Below are 26804 nucleotides of genomic sequence, written 5' to 3'. Positions count from 1 at the left end.
GGGCATGGGAACCAACATGAGCACCTGCTCATGTTACCCAATGAACTGGCTGTTATAAGCAGTAAAGCAGCAGCCCACAAAAGTTTGCCAGCCCATTAAGGGCACAGGAGTCTAGTTAGGGAAAAAGCTGGCAACCTTTGTTTCTAACCTTATTTCACTTAATTAGTCACCTAATGGGTATAAGTTGATTGTGGATTGCTAAGTGGTATGTAATTTCTTCCTTTATTTGCTTATAATAAATATGTAAAAAGTTCTACAGCCAGAGACACCCAGGAGTGTCCAGTAGCAAGCTCTTTTTAGACTAAAGTGTTTAAAGAAATATCAGATATTCTTAAGGAACCTTTTCAGTTTCCTCCATGAGTAGTATTCCTTTATTTGAGGATACAAATGATGGCATTAAATCTAAGGACTTGTTGACCTTTTATTTGGTAGATGCACAAAAATGGAAAATGCTGTCTAATCTTCATGTTTCTTCTTGGTTACGTAACGCTTGGAACACCGCATTTCTAGAAAAGAACTTGGCATATTAGAGCTATAAATGTAATAGCAAAACTGGACTCCTACCAAATACCTTGATGGAATTTTGTTTCCTATGTCAGTGCAGAACAATTACAGCAAATTACAAATGTACAAATTACACCTGTCGCCTTGTATGCATGGACAAGGCGATACTGTGAAAATCCTGGCATCACCTTCTGTCCTTATTTGGTATGTACTGGATCTCCTTTCTTGCTATTTTACATTATGTATTCTACTTCCTTTACTCTTATATTGAGATTTCTGTTATTTTTACTGGATTTTCCAAAAATGTTACTTAAAAAACAACTCTGTCGCAGCAATTAAAAGAAGTCAGTCCTTGCTTACAGGCTTGTAAACTAAAAGATATAATGCATAAGGCGGGGCAGGACACTGAGGAAAGAGTGAAAAAAGCAAACAAACAAACCAATTTTTAAAGTTAATTGTAGTTGGCATCATAGAATCATAGAGTTGGAAGAGACCACAAGGGCCATCGAGTCCAACCCCCTGCCAAGCAGGAAACACCATCAGAGCACTCCTGACATATGGTTGTCAAGCCTCTGCTTAAAGACCTCCAAAGTAGGAGACTCCACCACACTCCTTGGCAGCAAATTCCACTGTCAAACAGCTCTTACTGTCAGGAAGTTCTTCCTAATGTTTAGGTGGAATCTTCTTTCTTGTAGTTTGGATCCATTGCTCCGTGTCCGCTTCTCTGGAGCAGCAGAAAACAACCTTTCTCCCTCCTCTATGTGACATCCTTTTATATATTTGAACATGGCTATCATATCACCCCTTAACCTCCTCTTCTCCAGGCTAAACATGCCCAGCTCCCTTAACCGTTCCTCATAAGGCATCGTTTCCAGGCCTTTGACCATTTTGGTTGCCCTCTGGACACGTTCCAGTTTGTCAGTGTCCTTCTTGAACTGTGGTGCCCAGAACTGGACACAGTACTCCAGGTGAGGTCTGACCAGAGCAGAATACAGTGGCACTATTACTTCTGTCTCAAGATGCAATGAATTGCGTCTCTGGTGGTGAAGTGAAACCACTGTGTTAGCAGCACTGATGTGATCTTCCTTTGAGTGCAAGCCTGGGCAGTGTGTGGAGGTCCTGGGCTGGTTAACTTGTTGTCTGTGGAATGTAATTTATTAAATTTGTATACTGTACTTCAGCTGTAGCTCTTGGGCAGTTCACAACATAAAAATACAAGACCATTGACTTAGTGTTGTGTTAATCAGGCCACTGATGCAAAAGCATATATAATGGGGACTGGAATGAATGCTCTCTGCAGACTGAAAATCATTTTTACCTATGCAGAATAGCAGTCATAGGGAGCCCACTGCTCCTGCTGTAGCCCAGCCACCCCCCGCCCACCCCCAGTGCTATTTGCTTTAGGGGAGAGTTCCCATTTAGCACCAATATGGGTTTTCTTCCCACTGTAAACAGTAACTACAGGAGCAGAGGTTACACCCCCCCAGTTGCTATTTACTTAAATAAAAACCCAACCTCACCATTAATTATGTAAACAATTATTATATATAGTTTTAACTTAAGTACTGATATTTCAGTTCTTGAATTTTGTTACAGCTCAAACACACTTTTAGTTGCTGTGCCTACTCAAAATAAACTGGCAAAGCAAATTGTTGCAAGAGCCACCAGCAGCATAACATTTCATCCCATTGTAAGTCACCCCAAAAAAAGAAAAGCTAAGCAACCAGGTGACAAATTCTGAAATCCAAGTGGCTGAATACAGGTGAGCACAATGTAGTTTTATTGAAACGTGTTTACAAGGAGTGGACAGAACAGGCCACGTATTTATAAGAATGCAAGGATAGAGAATTCAAGCTGCCATGAAACGATATTTAACAGACATTTTAGCAGCTGTACACAAGGAAGCTTTTAATGTGGCACAGAGAGGTACCTCCAAAGAATAGACGAACTGTACATGTAAGTAAGGCATCTTTTACAAATGCTCTTTTACATGAAGAAATAAATGCAAGCAGTATTTCAACTGTTTATACACCTTAAAGTAAAAGATGATCAAGCAAGAACTCTCACTTGTGCTTGGGGTGGGGGAGGGTGAAGCAAGGAGGGGCGTAGAAAAACTGGGTGGTCTTAGAAGGGTATTTCCTCTAAGTCAGAAGAGGTTCCAGCTTTGCCGAGGGATCACTGAGGAAGAACTGTGAAATGCGGCAGTCAGTTCTTGTCTTAGCTCTCTCAGCAGAGGCACTGTAGACTCGCCTTTTGCGTTTAGAATTCTTTCAAAGAATTTACTCCACAAGTCACTGCCAGCAGACCTAAAACCAAAGGAAAGCAATTTTCATTCAGAATGTCACACACATGGATGCTTGAGGATTCTTGCTTATATGTCAATCTCTCAATTTTCACTGAAAAGGGTATTTTGAGTCCATAGTTAAGAGTAGATAAAATTATTAAATTTCTAGCCTACAACTTTTAACACAAATTTTAGAATATAATTTACAGTAATACTGTAAACTGTACACTGACTGGATGTGGCAGATTTGAAATTTACTGCAGATCACCTAGGACTAAAAACCAGCTAGTTGCCAGTAACTAATACAGAGCTACAAACTGAAAAACTTGCACACTCTTTACTGTTTGCTTCATTATGCCATATTGCTTCATTCAGTTTGTTTACCCAAAGGGCAGGCCCAGTTGAAGACAAATAACTCCAAGGAGGTATATATTCACTGCAGCTCTTGCCTCTTGCAATGCACCTTTTACCTGTTAACCAACTTTTTAAAAAATAGTGTACTGGTTGTACAAGAACCATACTGTAATAATTTTCGCTGGCTAAAAAAGGCAACACCACATTTGCATTCACATGCTTCATTAATTCAAGATATGTACTCAGAGTAGTGCAACAGAATTCAGACTCGCTTATAAGATATGCACATTGTGTCATAGAATTTGAACTTTAAGTCTGGTTGCTAATATTTGGCCACGTTTCAAAAGCAATAGTCTATATATATACACAGCTCTTTAGAAAGTTAGTTCTTGCTTTAATGCTACAGGCATGCAGAGATCTCCTTTCTAATTTCATAGATAGTATATGCCAAGTATTGACCATCCCCCTTTAAAATGGAAAATATAGTTGTGCTTAATTCAACAATCTAAACTCTTTTGCAAGGAATGCAATTTGGCAAATATTAGTTAATATTTGATCACTCAATTTTGTCAGCCTACAGCTTTCTGCTTAAACAGCAGCACTGGAAATCTTTGAGGACATGGTAACATTCAGCATAAACCTTTGCACAAGGAATCAAATTCTGCATGGGAGAGTTCTGTGACACTTCAAGTAGGAATGGGAAACCTCTGAGTGCTCCAGAAGTGTTGGGCTACAACCCTCATCATCCCTGGTCATTGGTCATCCTGGCTGGGGTTGATGTCCAACAGCATCTGGAAGGTTACAGCTTCCTCACCCCTGACCTAAAGCATTCCTCCTACCAGCTCTCCAGAAAAACCTCATCCAAGAACCAGGAATGAAACAAGTTGAAACAAAAAGCATAACAACACCAGCAGCTGCAAACCCCATGTAGTGCAAATGTGTTTAGTATCTGTATTTTAGAGAACCAGGCTTGCCTAGACAGAGTGTTAAGTGTTAACTGAAACACCTTAGTCAGTTTTGCCTATCTGGAAATCTTCTATCTACGTAATTTAAGATTCAATTTAAGAACAGGAACAAGGAGTTCCTGCATACATACACAAACACTTTTGGCAAAGGCATCTCTTTTTCTACAATATTCTGAGCCTTCCAATCAATGTAAGAAAGCGCTGAATATACTGCTCCTTGCAAACCCATCACACCCACACCATGAGCCAGCTCCATGAAGAACGGCTGCTGATGTAAAACTATCTATATTAAGCCCATCTATAAAAGCAGATGGCTATAAAAAGGCAGCTTTGTTCCAACTCTTTAGAACACATAAAGTGCAACAGATTTTCTTCTGCATTGGAACAGACTTAAACAGGAATTGCCAGGATGGCTGACAGCAAAAAGGAAAGGCGGAAATTTGCATCACACAACCATCTATATACCCCCTTGATTCTACTTATGTAGGGGATTAACAGCAAAGTATAATAAAGAGTAACAGCAAAATATAATAAACAGCAAAATATAATAAAGAGGATAAGTTGATTGGTAAACATTGCACAGCAGACCACTCTCTTGGGCAGCCTTCACCATTCGGATGCCCTATGGATGTTCTGCACTGCAATTCCCATCAGAGTCAGCCAGCCCAGTCTAAAATGTTAACATTCCTCCTTCAGAGAAAAGATTGGTGTACTACAGATCTAAAACACATATCATTCCATGTCTGAGATAAGTCAGCAGGTGCAAGGTCAGCCAAGTCAGTTTACTATGGCAATGGCCCAGTGCCATCTTTATAAGTAAGGCGAGCCAGTGAGTGCTGTCTATGAGTCGGAGTCTGTGTTATGTCTTGAATTGCTGGAGCAAATAAATATTTCCTACTTGCATGCAGATGTATCTGCAAAGCCTACGAACTGAAGCTTGATCTTCTGTACTTTGTTAACAGTTTTGGACCTTAAGCTATCTCTATGTGGTGACTAGAACTGGGGACAACTTCCACCTCGGGGGTATCTCACCTAAGATCTCCAACACATCATCCCTGACCATTGGCCATATTGGCTGAGGCTAAAGGAGTCAGAATATATCATCTGGAGGGCCACAGGTTCCTCACCCCTGGGTATAGGGCATTGGGAAACAGAGAAGCAATGGTATCACAGCTGATGATGTCTGGCCTCTGACACCTCGGCTTCCAAGCTAAAGATGTTGGCCTTTCCTGACCCAGAATGGTGTGGTTATAAATTTGCTCCAGAAAATCAAACATTAAACTGGCTTGAAATTCAGTTGCACAGCTACATTGGTATCCCTTCTCCTCCCTCAAGACCTGTTAGCATCCCTCACCACTTTACAATATAAATAGTTGGGGAATAGGGATCTCCTAACAACTCTCAGCACCCTTAAGCACACTTCCCAGTGTTCTTTGGGGAAGCCATTGCTGTTTAAAGTGGTATGATATTACTTTAACTATACAGTGCAGATGGAGCCTGCAATTTGCTCTGTTCATCAACTGATCAATACATGTAGTCCTAACTCAAACATGCACATACCATTAGCTGGCAGACGTTATCACTTCTACAACTATGAATCAGAACCAGTCAATAGAGTAGATAGAACTAATAGTCTAATAGAGGAGAGAGAACTAATAGTCTAATACTTACTGAGATAAGTCTCTCATAGTTTTCCAGTGGCCTTTCTCCTGATAAACTTTCATGGGCTCCCCAAACAGTATTAGATGTATTGTGTCTGCAATGCCAAGCAAGTCCACCTAAAATCACAACATCATTAGTCAGACTTGGTATTGTCCTCACCTGCAGTTTTAACACCCATCATCATTTAAGTTGCACAGTAAAACAATTTGAAAACTACTCCAGAAATACCATTATCAGCTTCTATGATATGTCATCATGGAGTCTTCCAGTAAGTGATGCAAGAATTTTTTTTTTTAGAAAACAATTCTTTCAAATTAAATATAAAAAGCAAATAGTGGCAATTAGCTGCACATGGGAATAAAACAACAGGAGAAGTAGGCTGCCACCTTCTTTCAGCCAATAGAAGAAATGAAGACTGAGATGAAAGGGGTGTTCCCATATCAGAAAGTCTTGCATGGTTTGTGTGAACAGCTCCACAAATCCAGACTACATGCCATCTACATAAAAGGTCAGCACATCTGATTTTTCATAATGGCCAAGGGCTATCAGTAATATTTTTTCTACAGCTACATGTATTCACCTGGTGAGGAAGTGATTTTTCATCAAGAATCTGTTTCCCGTTCTGGGTCTGAGCTATTGGAAAACTTTTTAGTGAATTCACTGCTGGCTGCAGCTGAAGGTCTAAGCTGTGGGAGAAATCCACTATTTTCAGAGCACTGGCGGTCTCTGCAACAGCATTCGGATTGCAAATTCTGAGGAAAGATGTGTGGACACAAGTTTGTTGAATGCTCCATTGCACTTGCACTTCACTATGCTGCTAACTCCCTCTAGTGTTTGTATTAAGAACTGGTACTAAAAAGAGTTTACACTAACAGCAAATTATTCTATTATAGTTCTCAGTGTAGAATTACTGTGGATGAAAAAAACGTTTCTGCTCCTTCTCCTTCTGTCCCCTTATTTGCCCCGCAAAATCTTCTCCAGAGGTTTGGGAGAAGGAGTTAAAGGAAGAAGTCCCATTGCATTAGTGCAAGTACACTTAACCAACATTAGCTTTTTCCCTATAAGAACACATCATTACAGACTGTAGAATAATCAGAATCTCACCCTCTGTTGGCATCAACCAGTATAGGACCATTTCTGCTACAATTCCTACGTTTGAAAGCCAACATCCCCAGGGTACTTGTAGAAGTAAGCGCATAGTATAGCTACATATTTATGATCAAGACCATCAAAGGCTACTGAAAGATTCAGCCAGGTCAACAAGCAGCTTAGAAGCCTCAAAAAAAGGTAGGGCAAAAATAGAATCAACAAAGCTTTAATTTACTAGCAACAACTTTCTAAATTATGATACTGTAATGATACAGTATATTAATAATATTAATAAATACTCTGCATATTCTATTAACTCACAGCACTAGTACAAAACAAACATCCGACATTTAAAGTTCCAGCCATCTGAACACCTTCTCCTCCCACCCACCCTGATCCAAATTACTTGTATCAATTCAGGATTAACTTTAGAAAGCACAAAGCCCAAGGCGTGGGGTATGGGGTCACTGGAAAGGAGCAGCCAACCTGTCTCCCAAGAATAGTGTCCTTGGATGCAAATTTCCATGGACTATCTCCACTCTGTGTAATTTCTCCACCACTTCTAGAAGATTGTTGACAATCCACATTACTGCTTCTTGGGGCAGGGTATGAATCATATCCTGAGAAGGAAAGAGCAACATAATCTATTACAGTACTATGCCACCATGGTCCAAGCAGGTACATTTGATCATAGGTGGGAACCTATTGGGCTTGAAGAGGGTGATTTTGTCAAAACGTAGAAAATAACAAGCATAATGTGTATTATAAGGACTCAGAATTGGCTTCCCCTTACTCAACCAAGTGATCACACTGATAAAACAAGTCTCTTGTACTTTTCCGCATTTATATGACCAAGACTCTGGATGGATCATTTAAACAGAAACATGTACTTTAAACCATTTAGCACAAGTTATACTGGAAGCGTTTGAGTTCATGCATAAGCATCAGCATTCTACTAGGTGGGGGCAGAGGGATCTGCATTATTAACTATATGACTCGGGTACCACTCAACACTGTAGCAGTGTGCTTTGGTACAATTGGGGTTACGGTCATACTCTAGATCAGGGGTAGGCAACCTAAGGCCCTTGGGCAGGATGCAGCCCAATCCCTTCTCAATCCAGCCCACGGACAGTCCGGGAATCGGCATGTTTTTACATGAGTAGAATGTGTCCTTTTATTTAAAATGCATCTCTGGGTTATTTGTGGGGCATAGGAATTTGTTCATTCCCCCCCCCCAAAAAAAAATATAGTCCGGCCCACCACATGGTCTGAGGGACGGTGGACCGGCCCACGGCTGAAAAAGGTTGCTGACCCCTGCTCTAGATAACAAGCATAGAAAATCTCAGAGTGCCAGAAAACAAGGCCAAGAAGATGCATATATCACCTGCACCTTTGGATTGATTCTCACATGCAAGTCCTGCTTGGCTTTTTCCTGCACTGTATTGCTTGAAGATGCAAACTGTAAACTCAGGGATTTATTTATGTGGCACCATCCAAGTTGCACATCATACTTGATGCAAATAATGAGGTGACTTTCTGCCCAACCACAGCAGACTTACACTTTAAACAAAGGCAAATGGGAGGTGACAGGAAATGGGGAAGGAATTGGAGGCAGGGATAAACAGAAGACTACTGTATGCTGTTACTGCAGTTCCTCCAGCTTAGTTATGGTAGGGATATGGGGGACTCCTATAATCACTTGGTGGGGGAAACTAGAGAAGATGGCTTCCAGCTCTGTCTATGCGCTGCCTAGTTCATAGTAAACATTTCTTCACATGGTTGTGTCTATGCTCACATGGCCACATGGAGAAGGATAAGTGGAACCAACATTTTCAGACTCATTTTCAATATGCACCTCAACTCTGCCCATCATACTAGGGTTATCCACACTGACCTGGACAGTAAAATCATTTATCCCCTTGTGCAGAGTCACACAGCCATTGTGGTATAAGAAACAAGAGCAGATTGCATTAAAGCTCTGATCAAACTCAGTCCCTAGACGCTCTTGGAGTTGCAGCGTGATATAGAAGTCCCATGGCAGAGGTTCTGAATGCACCTAAACAGAAGGAAAATAAAAATACCTATAGTTGAAACTGCACAGTTGACCTAAATGATTGTTCACACAGAATCCAGATGACTTCTGTGCTGGATGGCAGCCTCTATGCAGCATATTATAATCCTGAGCTGATATGACAGGCCTCACAGCATAACTAGGAAGCCCATTTTTATACTGTCATCTCACCCAACGACATCCATGCTTACAATGTGCTCTAGAATTACTGCCAATACAACTTATATTGGATAACACAGCACAGCTCCACCAAAGCAGTTTGGAAGAGATGTGAATGCAAAGTGGCCCATCCCAACCTAAACATCTTACAGTGAAGTTATAAAGGACCTGAAGAAGTGTCCATGGACACAAAAGCTCATACCAATAACAAACTTAGTTGGTCTCTAAGGTGCTACTGGAAGGAATTTTTTAATTTTGTTCTGAATTAGAATGTTCCCCTTCATGAAGATGCAAGAATACGGTAAACAAAAAGAGAAATCAAAACATGAGGACTCCTCATTAAAACTTGCAATCTTCATCAAAACTCTCACCCAGCTGAAAAGTAAAGTTATGTTATACTGCTTATTTAAATTGAACTGCTAAAAGCTGTTTTCCACACACCCCACTACCAATAATGTCTGGAACAAGCAAGCCTTCAACAGCATGATAGAGCCCATTCAGAATATTAAATATAAGATAATAACTAGTAAAAACAGCACATGGCAGAAATAGTATATCATTTAAACTTTATAAAACCCCAAGAAGTCAAGAAAAAAAGAAAAGGAACCAAACACATTAACCATAGGTGATCAAGGATAAGACCTTCTCCACTATAAAACCTGTGTTGTTGAAGTCCCTTCCCAAGAAAACTTCAAATGGTATGAAGTCTCAGTTATGGACACCAGGTTAATAGTTTTATTCTCACATGCTATTAGCTGAACTGAACTTATGATTTTTTATAACTGCTGCTCTTTGGATAGGCTATGCCTTTACATTTCAAAGTTGGTTTTATGGTGCCTTTCTGCTTTTATGCTGTTGTAAATTTAAGATACTTTATAATATCAACACAGCAACATTTTATTGTGTATTTTTGTTCCTAATTTGGGAGCTACCTTGGAGATTTCAACAAATTGAAATATGGGGTATCTAGCTCTTCAGAACAGAAATAAGAGGGCCCAACACAAGTCAAGCAAAAAAGATGAAGGGGGTTGATAAAGGAGTAGTGAAGATACTGTGGAGTTGGGTGAACTATAAGGAGGACACTTATATACCTTTATTAAAACTGTATTTGAGTCTTCATCTGCACAGCTGGTTGCTACAGCAGAAAACAGCTTGTCACCTTCACTGATCAGATGCTCCTGAGTGATAGAGTATTTTACACCCCCTGTTGAAACAGCATTTTAAGACTGAAGTAATCATGACCACCACATGCTGAAAACAATCTCTGGAGAGAACATTCTACAATATAGATAATAAAAATTTAAGAAAGCTGACTTCTGTTGCCTTTAATGTTTTCAAACCTGAAGTGTGAATCATGGATAAGATCATCCACCCCTTTCTACAAATTTGCAAATAACATGTTTTTCAATCACTGCCTCACAATGGGCAGGAGTCAACTAATGAGTCCCACCAGCAGAAGCACTGTGCAAGGACTTCCACTTGCACAATGTGGCTCCTCCCCCCCACCAAAAAAAAGGCTTTGGGGAGGGGAAGGAACCTACAGAACTGCATGTGGAGATGGGGGGGGGGGCGTTACATCTGGCAAGCCAAAATGCTTTCCCTGACATAAATTGTCTTACCATGACATCAAATTCCTGCCCAGAATTGACAGGTGCTGTCACATATTTTTTAATTAATTCGGACAGCTACAGCTTGCTTTGCTTATCTACTATGTATTTTGGAAAATGGCCCAAGGGTTCTCTATGCCTTTGGATACCTCTTAAGATATTGTAACCAAACTTTGCATTTTGGTTCCTAAGCTCAAAGTGTAGGCTTTTGTCTGCTTGGATACAATTAGACAATTTTGCGTCAAGCTGGAGGCTTCACCTTTTAAAACTGTACTAGTTTTGGTATTTCTTAGAATTTCTGAGCAATGCCAAGTACAAGGCTGCTAGTGTTACATAACAAAATACTAGTTCAAGCAAATAAGTAATCCATTCAAGATACCACAAGCTAGGCTTAAGAAATACCGTATTTTTCGCTCCATAAGACACAGTTTTTTCCTCCTAAAAAGTCAGGAAAAATGTCTTATGGAGCAAATGTGTGGTCAATCGCTGGCTCCCTTTCTGGCCCTGCCCCCTTGCCCAGGCCTCCATTGTTGAATGTTCTGCAGATGGAGGCTGTTTGTTTCCCCAGCGACATGTGACTGGCTGATTAGATTATCTGTCTGGAAACTGTAGAAACGGCTCCCTTTTCTTTCCTAAAGAAGCTACAGAACTGTGAGTTGAACCCCATAAAAACAGGATTTTTTCCCTTTGCAAAGTAAGCTCAACAACTTTGAGCTGATCCTCAAAAATAGGGGATTTTCCCCTTTGCAAAAGAAGCTGCACAACTGTGAGCCGATGCCCCCAAAAATGGGGCTTTCCCCCTTTCCTCCTCTAAAAACTAAGTGTGTCTTATGGAGCGAAAAATAAAGTATTCATAATACTACAAAGTTTACTGACAACTATTCTTCCACACAGCAGCATTATGAGACCAAGCAAGGTGAACTAGGTGGGGAAATAAAGCATACTGGTTTGAGAGCTTGTGTGTGCACATTTTTTATATTTCAAATAAAAAGAAATCAGAAACATCATATGCAAACTAGGCTACAGGTTTTAGGCTGCTCAGAAGAATTCTAGCATAACAAAAAATCTAATTATCTTTACCAATACAAATTTCTTTTCCTAGCTCCATCCAAGGCATAGGCTGAGCCTCCAATTTAAAGTCAGGAGACTTTGTCAACAAGTCTGGAAGGGGTTGCAACAGTTGTTTGCGCTGCTCGGCATTCCACAGCCTGTCAGGAGAGTAACCTAAAACAGGCAAGTAAGCAAAACTATCAGTTACAAGTTACAACTACTGATAAGGACTGCATGGGCATCTCTCCCCATTGAAGATATTAATATTTCTTTTATTTCCTAATACATTCTCAAAATTCAATCATTCAAGCAATTTAAACATTTTTGTTCTAGAATCAGTTCTGCTTTTTCTGCCTTAACACTTAAGATCACTTCTCTTTTAACCTCTGCTTACACTACTAGCTTTAGCTGATTTTTCACTGTCATTTGATAAAAATACTTATTGTGCCATCGGTCATTTATAAAGGTAAAGGTAAAAAAAGTAAAGGGCCCCTGACGGTTAAGTCCAGCCAAAGGTGACTATGGGTGCGCTGCTCATCTCAATTTTCAAGCCAAGGGAGCCGGCATTTGTCCACAGACAGCTTTCCAGGTCATGTGGCCAGCATGACTAAACCACTTCTGCCGCAACAGAACACCGTGATGGAAGCCAGATAGCACGGAAACACCATTTACCTTCCTACCACAATGGTACCTATTTATCTACTTGCACTGGTATGCTTTTGAACTGCTAGGGTGGCAGAAAGCTGGGACAGAGCAACGGGAGCTCACCCCACTGGGTGGATTTGAACTGCCGACCTTCCGATCGACAACCCCAAGCTCAGTGGCTTAGACCACAGCACCACCCACTCCCTATGGTCATTTATAAAGAACTTGGAGGAAGAAAGCAAGTCATCAGCAGCATACTCACTAGAGCCATTTTCAACATCACTGACAAGTTCATCAGTTGAGGTATGACCCAACTCCAGCTTCTCTGGGATTTGTTGAAATTTAATGGTGGATATATGTGTAGGGGAACATGTAGACACTGAAGATGCTGAAGAAATGGTATCTTCCTGACTTGCCTCCATAATTGGGCTATACATAATTGAGGAAAGATATTAAGATTTGCATCTGACAGATTTATTCATACTCCCTTGACAATTCATAATGCAACAGTTTAGGATCCTATCCCTTTAATGAAAAGAAGTTTCAAAAGCATCATATAAAGCAGAGATGTCCAACAGGTCGATCGGGATTGACTGGTCGATCCCCAGGAGGTTGCAATCGATCGCGGGCTCATTTTCCTTTGCTTTTGCCTAAGAGCACCCAGCCCTGGCCCCTCTCCCCTGCCTGGATTTTCTCCTGATATCTGTAACGGAAGATGGAGTTTTTGCTGCGAGGCAAAACGCTTTCACAGTGCTGTTTTGGTGAGCAACTAATCCCATTCCCCCTTAAAAGTCTCCCCCCCCCAAACAGAACCCCAACTAAATGGGCATTAAAAAAGTCAACAACTTTTACTGGAACCCCCCAAAAACAGGGGTAGATCACTGTCAGATTTTAATTCTGAAAGTAGACCGCAGTACCTCGGGAGTTGGCCACCCCTGATATAAAGCATAAATAAAAATGAACTAGTTCAATTTTTAAAGAAAATATTAACAGGTGCTTCAATATTCATACCAAATTGTCCAACTTGAAACCTGTTCGGAAGCTATTTCACCCCAGGATTCTACCCAGGATTATTTTGGGAGTGGTCCTCAAGATTGTGCACTCATCACCCATGCTCCTTACCACATTTTTGATACAAACCTGGAGGTGAAATAGCATCAAAGCAGATTAAGTTTTCAGTATCATGAATCCATTAAAGCTTTCAAAATTCTCACAGGACCCACAGAAAATGAAGTTGTTTTTGGAAAAGAATCAGAGAAAAAGGCATTACAGGCAAAAAAAATTAGATGTGTAATGAGAGCAAAATAGTAAGCAATATCTTAGTATATAGGAAGAATGTCTCCATGCTGCAGCTTGCATGGTTGCCAGTAGGCAAAGAAGGCCACTGAAAAATTTGAGCCACCATGGAACACTGGATCATGCAGTTCCTAGTATATGAAGGCAAGGCAGACATGTGTCCCACCCTAGATAAAACCACATGAAGCCCACTGAATCCTCTTCAGGTACCTCAGCTTCTTTGTAGAGAGGGCCTCAGCGTATTGATTTTCACTGAGAATTGTCTGCTGGCTCAGAGATATAGGCTTAGATTCTGGATGTTCTTCCTTTGGTTTGTCTTCAAGCTTGTCATCAAGCTGATTTCTCTGTTCTGTTGCCCCATGGAAAGGGGTTGATGCCAGGTGGGCAGCTCTAACAAAGTCACAGGTGTCTTCAGGATTAGGGCAAAGGGTTTTGTTCTTATACGAGCTTGTGACAATTGCATCTTCATTCAACGGTTCAATTCCATTGAGTTCAGCCTAGAGAGAAACACATAATAGCCACCACCAAAAGGTATTTTTTGTTTTCAGAAATTTTGTCCCCCCAAAAAAATCTACCTGCTGAACAGCATGCAGGTACATCTATGGTAAGAATTTACTTCTGCACCACTTTGCTCATTACCCAGGTAAGAGACCACCTTCTAAATGAAACATGAAACCAGGGAAATTAATTCAAGTCCAGCATCCAGAAGGGACCCAAATTTATAGCAGCTATGCAATAGGGCAGACCTCAACTTAACATGGTTATTCTAGCTGAATCACCAGTTACGAAAGTCTGCCACAAGGGGCATCAGTACAAGGGTTTTATAGGCAACACACAAACAGCTAAACATTTGAACATTCTTAAAACAAACATCCTTAGGATGGAGTCTGAATTCGGTCACCCATATGTCTTAAGTCAGGGAGTATCAATTTTGAATTTCTCAGGGGACATGCTCTTCTCAGATACTAGTCCTGAAAGCCAGAAGGAATTACGCGAGACTGTGGGTAGGCAAACTAAGACCTGGAAGCCAGATTTGGCCCAGTCACCTTCTAAATCCAGCCCACGGATGGTCCAGGAATCAGTGTGTTTTTACACGAGTAGAATGTGTGCTTTTATTTAATTTGTGGGGCATAGGAATTTGTTCATTCCCCCCCCTCAAAAAAATATAGTCTGGCCCCCCATAAGGTTTGAGGAACAGTGGACCGGCCTCCTGCTGAAAAGGTTTGCTGACCCCTGCACTAGACAAACCAGCCCCTTCACAAAGTCAACAGCAGCAGCTTCAAGAAATAAGAGCTTTACCTTGGGAATGCCTAGGCTACTGAAATCAGAACATTATTATTAAAGTGTGGAAACAGAATTATCTTTAAAACTGTTGAAATTTATCTCTCACACTTATACTCTCATAGGGTTGCTGGAGGCCAGACAAAATTGGTTTAGTGGTCTGACCCAGCTCAGAGTTGTCCCACCCCACCCCCCGCAAGTCTACACTGGTGTGAAACTGATTTAACACAACAGATCCTTCACACATGATGGGTGACATATATTTAAAGGTAAGCAGTGCATACATATGTACACTTTGGTCAATGTGTGAAGTGGTCCTTAGTGACAAGATGCCACAAGTGTTCATGTGTATGCCTTCATTTAAGAAGTAACAGGATATTCTACATAGATCTCAATGACTCTAAGCTATGAAAAACTTACAAATTTTTCAGGGGATATATTTTCCTTGGCAGTTATACTTTCTGAAGGTTTGCGAACAGCAAGAACTCGTCTGGAACGTACCACTGGAGGGCCAGTAGAAAGACTAAAGGAAAAAACAAATATATGAACAGGTTGACTTCGAATGTCAATTCATTCCATTCAAGAATTTCACCACTTGCATTCATTTTCTTCTGGGTTACAGGATTACAAACATACTGTACAAATACAGCTCTACACGTAGATTTTAAAAAAACTTATAGGTGGTATAACCCGTATTTTAATAAACTGGTTTTTGTTTATTTGTTTGTTCCCCCCCCCCCCCAATTAGGTTTTATTGTAATTTCATTGGTGTTAGCCGCCCTGAGCCTGGCTCTGGCCGGGGAGGGTGGGGTATAAATAAAATATTATTATTATTAAAGCATAAAGAAAGATCAATGAATTTTCTTGATCATGAAATTGATCCCAACATAGAATGCTTTTAAAACAAATTGAGATCACTCTGTCTCCTGCTGAGAAATTAGTTACACACAGTTACCTGGTACTCGCATTTTCTGATGCAGATTCCTCAACAAATATAGAAAATGTCAAAGGATTCACTGCAGAAGGAATCTCAAAATCTGTGGAGAGGAGAGCCAATAGACTTTAAAAGCTGTTTGGAGTTATTTGAGAATATACTTTTTACTGAACACATTGCAAAGGTGCAGTGCAATCAGCCAGTTCCAGTAGCCCATCTTCACATCAGCTGACCATCTAGCTCACCAGCAAGTTTCACTATAACAGTGAGGATGAAAACCTTTAGCAGGAGGCACATGGTATCCACTAAAGAAGTTCTCAAAGCAACACGTGTGTGAAGGAATGCAACTGTTTCAGCCATTTTAAATTCTGTTTGTTGTAAAAGGTTTAGAGCTTTCTGTGCAGGAAGAAGTTCTTCCTATGACACTGACACACAAAAGGAAAATGGCAAGTCTAGCAACTAAAAGGGGGAGAATAAGGAAAGGTAGTTAGGGGGAAATCAACACACATAGAATCTACTGTCCTGATTGGTGAAAAGGTTGCAAGACTTAGACAGAGTAACATGATGAACTCAGACTAGATGTTCTCTTGGCCTAACATACGTCACATGCTTACACTTTTGCGGATCTCACAGTTGCTAGGAATAGATTTTAAAAGAAACAAAATGGGTTTTGTTTTTAAAACTGTAAATTCTACACTTCTGTTAAATAATTTAGATAAACATGCTAGCTCCTACAGTTAATCTACAAAATGCATTTGAGCTAAGGGAGACTCCCTCTTGTCAAATGAGGAACCAATTTTATCATTTCATGTATTTGCACTCATTTTCATCTGAGGAAAACAAGCTGTTCTACTGTGACCAGCAACTTTCAAGTTTTCATTTTTGCTTGCTGCTTTGTTTTTGTGAGGGTGAGGATGGATCAAAGCAAAGTAAAGCAGGAAGGAACAATACTGGAAAGAAAAGATGGGTTGCTGACTTCTGTGAGTCCAGGGCCTTATGGGAAGCCTTCCAGAGTCGCACCCCAAAGCGGTAGGCCCAGAGTCAAAGAGCAAGCAAGGCTTCAACAATTATTAAGTATCAGTAATTAGTCAAATATTGGTCACCCAAAAGAGATTAAGCATAAGTAGACATAGGGATCAAGTGACAGGGGGGGACTGAGAAGTAGGGGGAAATGAGAAAGAAAGATTAGAGGCAGTCTCAGATTCTACTCTATCAGGGTAAAGAAAAACCTCAAAAACAAGTAGGCAGACACACACTGCCCATTGCCCCCTCCTGCTGCTCCTCAAATGATTAAAATTAGCCTCAGTCATTTAACAGAGTGTGCATACTGCTTAATTGTAACTAAAACCTCTGAGTGGTTTTATTGAACACATAGGAGGAAAGTCAAGAGACTTCCTTCAAGCAGGAGCCTATGAACAAAACTTACCACTGGAACTTGATTTCTCGTGTGGAACATTTCCAACCAGATCAAGATTGCTAAAAAGAAAGCATTGGATTAAAAAAAAATACAGGGCACCGTTCAGATCACAATATAGACAATATAGTAAGCCACCCCACACCACTCTGAAACATATTTTGAACTGGCATATCATTTAAATATCTGACAATTTAAAAACAGAATTTTCTTTTCTCCAGAGCCAACTCCCACCTTACCTTTTCAATGAATAAACATCTGAAAGGCATTCTTCAACAAATGCTTCATCATCCGCCAGAGAGAGCTGTCTTTCCTTTAAAGGATCCTTCAGAATCTCAGCCTCTGCCTTGTCAGAAGGCACACCTGCAGGCTCCTGCTCCACTACTTGCTGAAATAGTTGAAGAGAACAATCTGCTCACAAACCATACTCCAAATTACGTCCCATATGCTCTAGAAAGGCCACTGCACACAAATAGCCTACCAGAAATTAAGGTGGGATATTACCTTATCATTTCCTTGCTGCTCTCTCCAAATCTTCTCCAACTCCTCAATCTTCCTTTGTAACTCAGCTTTTTTCTGTGCTAAGGCCTGTAGTTCCTCTGTATGAAAGAAGGTAATAAATCACCACATATTCTCCACAATAGAAGCACAGCTAGAAAGACCACGTATAGTCCCAACCCTTTTCCCAGGTTGCCCTGTTGTAGACTTGGGGTGGGAAAGGGACTGCACATCTGAAGCACAAGGCTCCCACCAAAAGAAAAGAAAATGGACGCTAGTCCCATGTCAAGTTTATTTCCTACCACCTGCAACATGCAGTGGAACTCTGTTGCTGACTAAGTTGAAATACATTTCTCAGAGGAGAGGGAAACTGAACTGAAGGCTGCAATGATCCTACACAAACAAGGTTGCTGAACAAATAAATACCGTAAGGCATTTACACATTGAGTATTCTAGAGTAAAGACTTGACTAACTCAGCTTCCATCTCTGTTTTTTTGTTTAGAAAGAGGATTGCCCCAAGGCATAGACTTACACAGAAGGGCTTACTAGCAGACAAGGCAGGACACTACAGTACACTCTGCCCAGCTTAGAAAAATAATCTACAGGACGAGAATTCTTTGAAGAAATAGAGTATTTGATGATGAAAGCATTTCCTCGACTTGTAACATGATCCAAAAGTGCTTTTCAACCAATTTCTTTCTAAGAAACTAGCGCAGGCTCTGGAAATCTATACATTTTCTGACTAACATTAAGCAACACTGGAAGATTTTCCTGAATTTGCCCGTTTCTAATAGATACCATCTCTTCTCTTTTTTGCTTTCTGTCGGTAGATTTCAGCTCTGATCTCCTCCAAGGAAAACTCCTCCACTCCAGCATACACTTTCTCTTTACAATACATTGGCTTTTCTTTCTTCTCCTGGCCATCCTGTTGATGGCTTTGCACACGATGTAGGGGATCCTCCTCCTTTCCAGGCTTCCAAGTGCTTAGTACACAGTTTATGCTGGACTCGATTTTACAAGGAGTCCTAAGGAGGGAAGTATGAAGCAAGAGTGAGGATCGGACCAGGTACTTAAGTGCAAACTATTAGGACGAGCCCTCTATCTAATGGGTATGGGATTATGCAATGGAACAAGTAAACAGGGTTGTAATTTTGGTATTTAAAACTGCCAACTATGTTAACACAAATATCCCTGGGAAGTTACTGTCATGTTCAACAAGCAAATGTTTGAAACCAAAAGGAGGAAATGGTGATATGGTATAGCAACATACTCAACTTCATACGAATCAAATTATAAACTAAAATTTTACTATGTGTTCAGGAGCAATTTAAAGTCAAAATCTGTCTTGGTCATCCTGATAAATGCCCTTCTTCGTGAGAGGGACAGGACAAGTGCAACACTTGCTCTTGCTTGATCTCTCAGCAGCTACTGATACTGTTGGTCACAGTATCCTCCTGAACTGTCCCTGTGAGCAGAGGGTTGGTGGCACTTTGTTTGCGTTTCAGTGTTCTACTTCAGTTAATGAGGATTATGCACCCATGCCATTGCAGTTGCTATGTGGGATGCTACAGGGTGCTATTATGTCCCCCATGCAATTTAATACCTATTTGAAGCAGCTAGGAACACTCATTAGGAGTATAAACTGATGACATCCAGCTCTTTCTCTGCAACATTTGAATCAGAAGAGGGTGTGACTATTTTGAACTGGTCCTGGATGCAGTGATGAGCAAGATGCAGACCAGCAAGTTGAAACAGAATTCTGTTAAGAGGAAGACTCTGTGGGCAAGTGGTTCCCAGTTCCAGGCACTCCCTCAGAAATAACAGGGGGTGTTTGCGGGGTGGTAGTGGTGTTCTAGAACTATCCTTGTCAATGAAAGCCAACGTAACTTCTAGGGAAAGGAACATCAATCAATATAAGTTGCTACACCAACCATGCCCTTTTCTGGACAAGGATAACTTGCCATTGTGATTCAAGCACTGATAACATCACAGTTGGGTAACTGATCCAGGAGCTGTAGCTGATGCAGAATGCTGTGGTCAAGTTGAGATTATACCAGAAGGAATTGCACTGGAAGTCAACTGCCTACTGGGCCATGTTCAAAGTCTTGTTACTATCACACGAGAGCCCTCAACAACTTGGGGTCAGATTACCTGTGATACTGCCTGTGCCTTTATAAACCTATAAACTCATTTATTTCCCCATACGATCATTTAATCATAGCACCGCACCCTACAGAATATCACTGAGTGGGTGTGTTACCCAGGTTCAAGCATTTTCCTGCTATTTGTCTTGCATCCCTTTACCATGCATGAAGCATCATCAGTTGCTTTTGACATCTTGTAAAGACATACTTTTGTTCTGGCCTTTCCTAACCCATAAGATTGAACATTAGTTAATACTGAGTTTGTTTTTATTATACAAAGGCATAAAACCTACATTGTTTGTTGTTGTGCAGACTCTTCAACATATGGAGTAAAGCTGGGGACTACAGCAGGGGAGACAGTAGCAGAATCCAAATTGTTCCGAGGACGCTAAAGGGAAAGAAAACCAGTATCAGTATGTTCACATATGACCACACCAGTCTGTCATAGTGGCCTTTTAGATACTTCCATCAGATAAAGGGAACCCTGACCGTTAAGTCCAGTCATGAACAATTCAGGGGTTGTGGCGCTCATCTCGCTTTACTGGCCGAGGGAACCGGTGTTTGTCCACAGACAGCTTCTGGGTCATGTGGCCAGCATGACTAAGCTGCTTCTGGTGAACCAGAGCAGCGCACGGAAACGCCGTTTACCTTTCCGCCGGAGCGGTACCTATTTATCTACTTGCACTTTGATGTGCTTTCGAACTGCTAGGTTGGCAGGAGCTTCCATTAGATAAGCCCTTTACAAAAAAAAAGTGCACCATATCAGCCCTGCGAGCATTCCTCAAGAGTACCTAAATATAAAACCTGGGAAGCAACATCACTAGAGACTGAAATTTCTTCTTCATTGGTTCATTATAGCAAGATAAATCAAAGCTAAATACAAGTCAAGAGCCTTTACTGTCCCTGTGTAAAACCCACTACTTTGAAGTTAAAGCCGTGACTTCAATCTTCTGATCCAAGCCGCAAAGTATACCTTGGGTTTTGCCTCCTACAGAACAAATTTCTTTTCCCCACATTTCTTCTTATGCAAAACAATGCACAGAACACATTTCTCATCCAAGGATGAATGGCAAAGCATTTTGGAAAGTGTTTATATATCCCATCTAAGGCCTAGAGAATGAATAACCAGGAGCTGCAGATTCTCCAGAAGCCCAGGAGGTATCCCACACCCAAGGTTAAAACATCAGATGCTACCTGGTTTATGCATGCTAACCAGTGCTGCATGAAAATGGACTGAAAGATAGATTTAACTACCAGGACATTACGACAGGAAATACTCGGACCAAAAACTTTGAATGGTCTGAAATAGTCAGAGAGAGAAGAGCTTTAGTTTTAGACTGAGCCCAAGATTAACATTAAGAAAGCGAAGGTGTATTCCCCACATTCAAAATAAGCATTTACTTTTGAAAGATATTCCTACATAGGCACCCATTATGTTCCAACTGTAGTGGGAAGATTCACCCTTTTTCCTTACCCTGCCTGTGTTCCAAGGTCCTGCCTGCAGTTCATTCTCCTTAGCCTTTACTGCTGGCGGTACAACCCATGGCTGTGGTACAAGTGCAGGAACCTCAGCTCTAGGAGCTACAACTCTGTTCTCATCAAATATGGCAAAGCCTGGGCGATGTGATGCTTGCTGAGATGAATTATGGAGTCTCTGTTCTTGGCTTGGAACTAGAAGATGACACTGAAGTTAAAGGTAAGTGTTCATTGTTCACATGTGAGACTAATTGTTTCTAACATAGCCAAGCTCCACTTACGCTTCAAAGCATTTCCTACACGGCTGATTGGCGCTTTCACCATTTTCTTTCCTCTTCCCTTCAGTTCTGCCAGTGTAGCTCTTTGGGGTTCAGAAGCAAGAGCACCCAACTCCTCTTCCCCATCAGCATCTTCTAGATCTTGCAAGGCCTGTCGAGACACACGGGCCTGGAACTGCCTAGACACAGAAGTAGCAAGTTCTTTGCAGTGTCAACGACATTACTAGGGGTTTTTTTTGGGGGGGGGTTGCTTTCCGTATTCCCACAGTCCCAGTCTCTCTTGTGATAGGTTACCTGTGATGGGACTCTAGTTTATCTAAAGGCTCAGCTTTGAACTGCAACCCATCCTGGAATATCAAGTCAGCTTTCTGGTAATTCCCTCTTGCCTCAAGTTCCTCGGCCCAAGTGATGTAGAGTTGTGCCAGGGATTTGCCTATCCCTTGGCTGTACATATAGCTATATAGGTCCAGTGGTTCACTACAACAGCTACCCTGCAAAATGCAATAGAAAAGTAAGGCTTTGTTGTATCAAAAGGGGGAGGTACAAATGTTCTTTTTCTAGACTTCATCAACTTGCAATGCTCTGCAGCAATATGGAACAAAACAAAGCACACTTCTAGTCCTTGGGGGTCTCAGAGACATTGGACTATGGGAGAATGAAGTGTTCTTTAAGCTGTTCACTCTCATTCTGTGATAAGCATGATCACCAGGATACTAAACAGTGCTCAGTCTGACCTGTGTTCAACATTCAAACTGGCCCTCATCAAAACATGAGAAGCAATTTTAAATTCAAATCATTAGCCCTTAGTCTTTTCTTTTTTGGGCTTATTTTTATTTTTTGTAAGCTGCTTAGAGGTTTTATTGTAATCAAGTAGAAATTAATACGGTTATATTTACATATGGTTAAAACAATGTTTCTAAAGCAAGAAACATGCTTAGTTTTTAGATAACTCACACATGACATAGCAAGCATCCCTTCCTGGATGGAGAGAGAGGAAGAATGCTTCTTAAGAATCTACTTGGCACCTACAGATTTTTAAGAGATCACCTTATATAGTGTGAGAGTTTCTCCTAAAGGTCCCAAAGAGATCAGAAGCCTGCTCCACAGTAATTAGGAGCAGGGCTTTCAGTGTATCTGCCCGTTCTGTGGAGCAGCATTCCTATTGAGATATGGCAGGTGATCACTATCTACTACACTTTCAAGAAACAATTGAAGGCATTTTTATTCTGACAAGCTTCCCCAGTTGATTCAAGAAGTCCCTGCCATGGGCATCTCCTTATTTTCTAATTCATCTGCTGTTATTTATTGTACTGTTCTTAAGCCATTTGTATTATATTGTGTGCATTGTCTGGAGACGTATTTCAAAGGTGATTAACAATCAACAACAAATGTATAATATATATAAACCACCTGCTTAATCAGGGCTCCTTCTCAGTTTATTATTACATGTTATGTTGTTATAAATTATAAATATTACAAATATAATAATATATTTCCCTGCCTTCTTCCCAACCTGGGACTCGGGATAAAAGCGTTTGAATCCACACTAAGTGCTGTTCCAAGTATTTCTGTATTTATTGTTAAGGGTTACATTACCTCTTGAAGAATACTGCAGCATATGTAAAACAGTATTTTTGCACTTGCCATATTTTGTGAAAGTGATATGCAAATAGTTGCTTAGCACCTAGCCTGTCTCATGGCATTGTCATCAGTTTTGAGACGTACGGTTTTGATATTGTAATAGATGCAGTACAAGAGACATGTCATATTAGTATTAAACTCTTTTGGAAAACTAAGTCCAAACATGATACGGTTGGATGATTCAGAGGAGAGGATCAACTAGGTAAAGGTTAGATTCTCCTCCTCCCCCACCCATGAAATCTAACTTTTTTGCTGTGGCGCGTGTGTGATTTCATCATGGGCAAGAATTAGCCAGTGCAAATGAATGCACACATCCTCCCATAAATGGAGACAGTTCATGTGGAGTGAACTGCCCCAAGAAAACTCATGAAGTACAATAACTTCTGTGATAGAATAAGAAAGTCAATGAAACTTACTGATGTTCAGTGCATAAAGTAACCTACTACAGTCTGACAAGGCTTAGAGCTCAGCAAGCTGGAACAGAATACACATGAGAAAATTCAAATAATATATCTATCACTCACAAATTTAAGCCAGAGACTGAGATAGCGGGGGTCTTGGTAATATCTCTGCTGCTCATTCAGTGCTTTAACAGCTCTCTCCAAAACAGCAGAAAGGTTGCTCTCTTTACCACCTTGAGGAAAGGTTTGTTCTGTCCATTTAATATACCTAGAGATATCAGAACAATTATGAGCACAAGGAAATGACACCTCTATTTGAGAATTGCCCATGTTCTCATTTTATTATTATTATTATTATTATTATTATCCATCGATCATCTGAAGACCTCAGGATATAAATACAAAATAAATAAAAACAAGAACAAATAACCCCCCCACAACAAACCAATAATGCCCCCCCTTCACAAAAGCTTACCTGTCCCAGACATCCAGTGGATCATCTCCATTATAAAAGCGAATTTCAGATTCAAATTCCCTAGAATTAAAGCAATCAATACTTAAGTAGCTAGAAATATATATTTACCATTTCTTAGCATAATTTAAAAATTAGCATCAGAGGTTTTTCCTCAATTAAGTCTACTTTTCCTCACTATATACAAAGTATTTGATTAGCAAGATACCACATTTTGGAAAATTCTTTTTCAAAGGTAGTAAAGATTCCAGGTTTATAATAGTGACTAGCTTGTTTGAAATACTATTTTGAGGAGAACAGACAATGTTTTACTTGACTAACTTGTGCCATTTGGATCTCAGGTAGAAGGGCTAGGAAAATTCAGATCAAAAGTCACTGAAAGTTGAAGGAGACAATACTGAACTAGATTGACCAATGGTCTGAATGAATACAAGATAGCTTCTTATAGCTGGCTTATAGTAGCCTATGTAAATATGAGGTTCCTGGATCCAGCGCAGATTCAATTGCTTGCTGGAATAGCCCGGTCAGCCTGGTAATGGCCCTATGGATCCTTAAGAGAACAAAGGGAGTGACTGTGCCAGAGGGCAAATGGGTGGGCCTCCTTTAACTGTTAGAAAGAAAAAATGCCAGAGTTAGTAGTCATGTAAGCCCAAAGCTGAAAGAAAAGCTGCAGGCTGCAAAGGCAGAGAGGCAGCCATGTTTGGTTTCTATTTGAATCTAAGGCCACTTAAAAACAAAGACCTTAAAGCGGTGGTTTCCAAAAGGTGTGGCACTCTGGGGTGCCTTGAATGATGGTCAGGGGTGCCGTGGGCAACACTGGCCTCCATTCCTCTTTCCTTCCCTGCCTCCTCTGATGCCCTTTCATGTCTCTGCCTCCCAAAGGCTTGCATGGCTGTTTGTTGCAGCAGCCCTGGCTACAAGCTCCTCAGGTGAGTGGTGCCTCTGGGGCTGGCCAGGGGGTGTTGGTTGCCAGGAGCTGAGGTAGCCTCTGAGTAAGCAAGCAAGTGCGTGAGGAAGCCCAGCCAGCCAGTTAGCCAGCCTTTGCTGTTGCGAATGGACAGATAAATGGGTGGCCAGGCAGGCAGGCGCTGCACTGGACTTTCTTGTGCTTAATTGCGCAATGCCTGTCTAGGAGCTGAGTGCCCGGTGCTGAAGGAGAGCCTTTCTGCCATGCAGGCCCAGTAGTACCCGCTGCTGCCAATCGATGTAAGGTGCTGGCCTCACGTTCTCCTTTGGCCAGTCTCCGTTGAGCCACTAAGGCTGAGAGCATCCTCTTCGCAGGCCTCTGTGGGGTGGCATGAGGTGGCATTTCTCTTTGGGGCAGGGGGGGGCAGCTCAGAGACCAGGGTCAGCAGCCCAGAAGACTCCCAAGGAGAAGGGAGAGGAGAGGGTGGGAGGCTGAGGGAACTGCTGACATAACTGGGCTCCTGAGCCCCACAGGGGTGTCACAGAAAGAATGTAGTTGGTCAAGGGAGCAGTGGACTCAAGAAGGTTGAAAACCTCTGTCTTAATGGATAGAAAGACAAACCATACTATGCTCACCGCTTTTGCTGCTGGATGGCTGTATGGCTGGAAACATCCAGCTGAGCCAGAGCTTCCTGTAGGGTAGCCATCACTCGTCCTTGCCTAAGAGGTTGCACATTCTCCTTGCTCAGCTCCCACTCGCTCCCATCCGAAGACATGGTAAACTGTATTTTATGCACACAAGGCAACAGCGCCTAGGCGCACGACTCCAGGATTACAAACCCTAGTGATAAAGAGAAATGAAAACAATGAGGATATTTGTGTAGAATGATAGCTTGTTGGTATATTTCCTAGCAACCTGACAGTATACAGTTGCAGGCCACCCCAATCTGAGTGGTGCAAGATTCCAGGGGTTCCAGGTGCTTACCCTGGGTTCATGTTTCCTCAGAATGGGGGACAGCAGAGACAGTCTTTAGGATATATGGCTTATTTACACACATATATACAACCTGAGCTTACGATGGAGGGGCTCACAGCATTAACACCCCAGAGGATATTGCTTCTCCCATAGCCACAGCCTTGGATTCCAGGAGTAATCGGGCAGGCTACCTGCATCTAGCTCACTCTTTCTCACACACAACTCTCCACTGTCTACTTGCGTGTCACAACTGCAAGCAAACAAAAACGTGGGAGGAGAAAGAAGCGTGTAGGTTCTTATGCTCTTGCCATTCCCTTCGCGGGAGCAAATGGTTTAGCAAGAGCCTCGCCCCTCCCTAGCGCCGTATTTGTCCACCGGCTTAAGCGCGCTTAAGAACTGGCTCTCCACGCCAAAAACAAACGAACAGGGAGAAAGCAGAGACTCGCCACCCTTCGGCTTCCCTGCCCCGCAGAAGAACCGGCTCAGCTAAAGGAAAAGCAGAGCGACAACCGCTCACCTCAGCCTCTCGCACGGCCTGGGCCCGGGGGGGGGGGCGGGGAGGCGCCTTCCGAGGGAAGCTGCTTCTCCGGGCTCCAGCTCCGAACTCTCGAAGCTCCTCAGCCAGTCTCTCCTGCGTCCACGTTCAAATATTAACCGCCGCACACACGCACACCCCTCACGAGACCCCGCTCCGCC

At 41.6% G+C, this 26804-nt stretch overlaps 1 protein-coding gene across 1 annotated transcript; it reads right to left on the bottom strand.

Moving 5' to 3' along the window:
• Positions 1-2261: 2261 nt before the first annotated feature.
• On the bottom strand, positions 2262-26782 carry BUB1B (BUB1 mitotic checkpoint serine/threonine kinase B). The gene is made up of 23 exons (XM_081168847.1): positions 26626-26782; positions 25769-25973; positions 24230-24289; positions 23878-24022; positions 22007-22203; positions 21716-21891; positions 21433-21629; positions 20252-20346; positions 18613-18839; positions 17820-17914; positions 17555-17703; positions 17328-17377; positions 15923-16004; positions 15388-15490; positions 13897-14183; positions 12653-12819; positions 11776-11919; positions 10180-10292; positions 8753-8914; positions 7345-7478; positions 6350-6521; positions 5779-5885; positions 2262-2810 (listed from the first exon to the last, which is right to left on the bottom strand). The coding sequence occupies exons 2-23, from the start codon at positions 25906-25908 to the stop codon at positions 2651-2653; spliced, it is 3162 nt and encodes a 1053-aa protein (XP_081024973.1). The 5' UTR covers positions 25909-25973; positions 26626-26782; the 3' UTR covers positions 2262-2650.
• Between the last annotated feature and the right edge of the window lie 22 nt (positions 26783-26804).

Source organism: Podarcis bocagei (genome assembly GCF_964188305.1).
Source record: "Podarcis bocagei genome assembly, chromosome: 1".
NCBI classification, from domain to species: Eukaryota; Metazoa; Chordata; class Lepidosauria; order Squamata; family Lacertidae; genus Podarcis; species Podarcis bocagei.
Note: the sequence above shows the minus strand (reverse complement) of the source record. Positions and strands in the feature narration are given on the sequence as shown.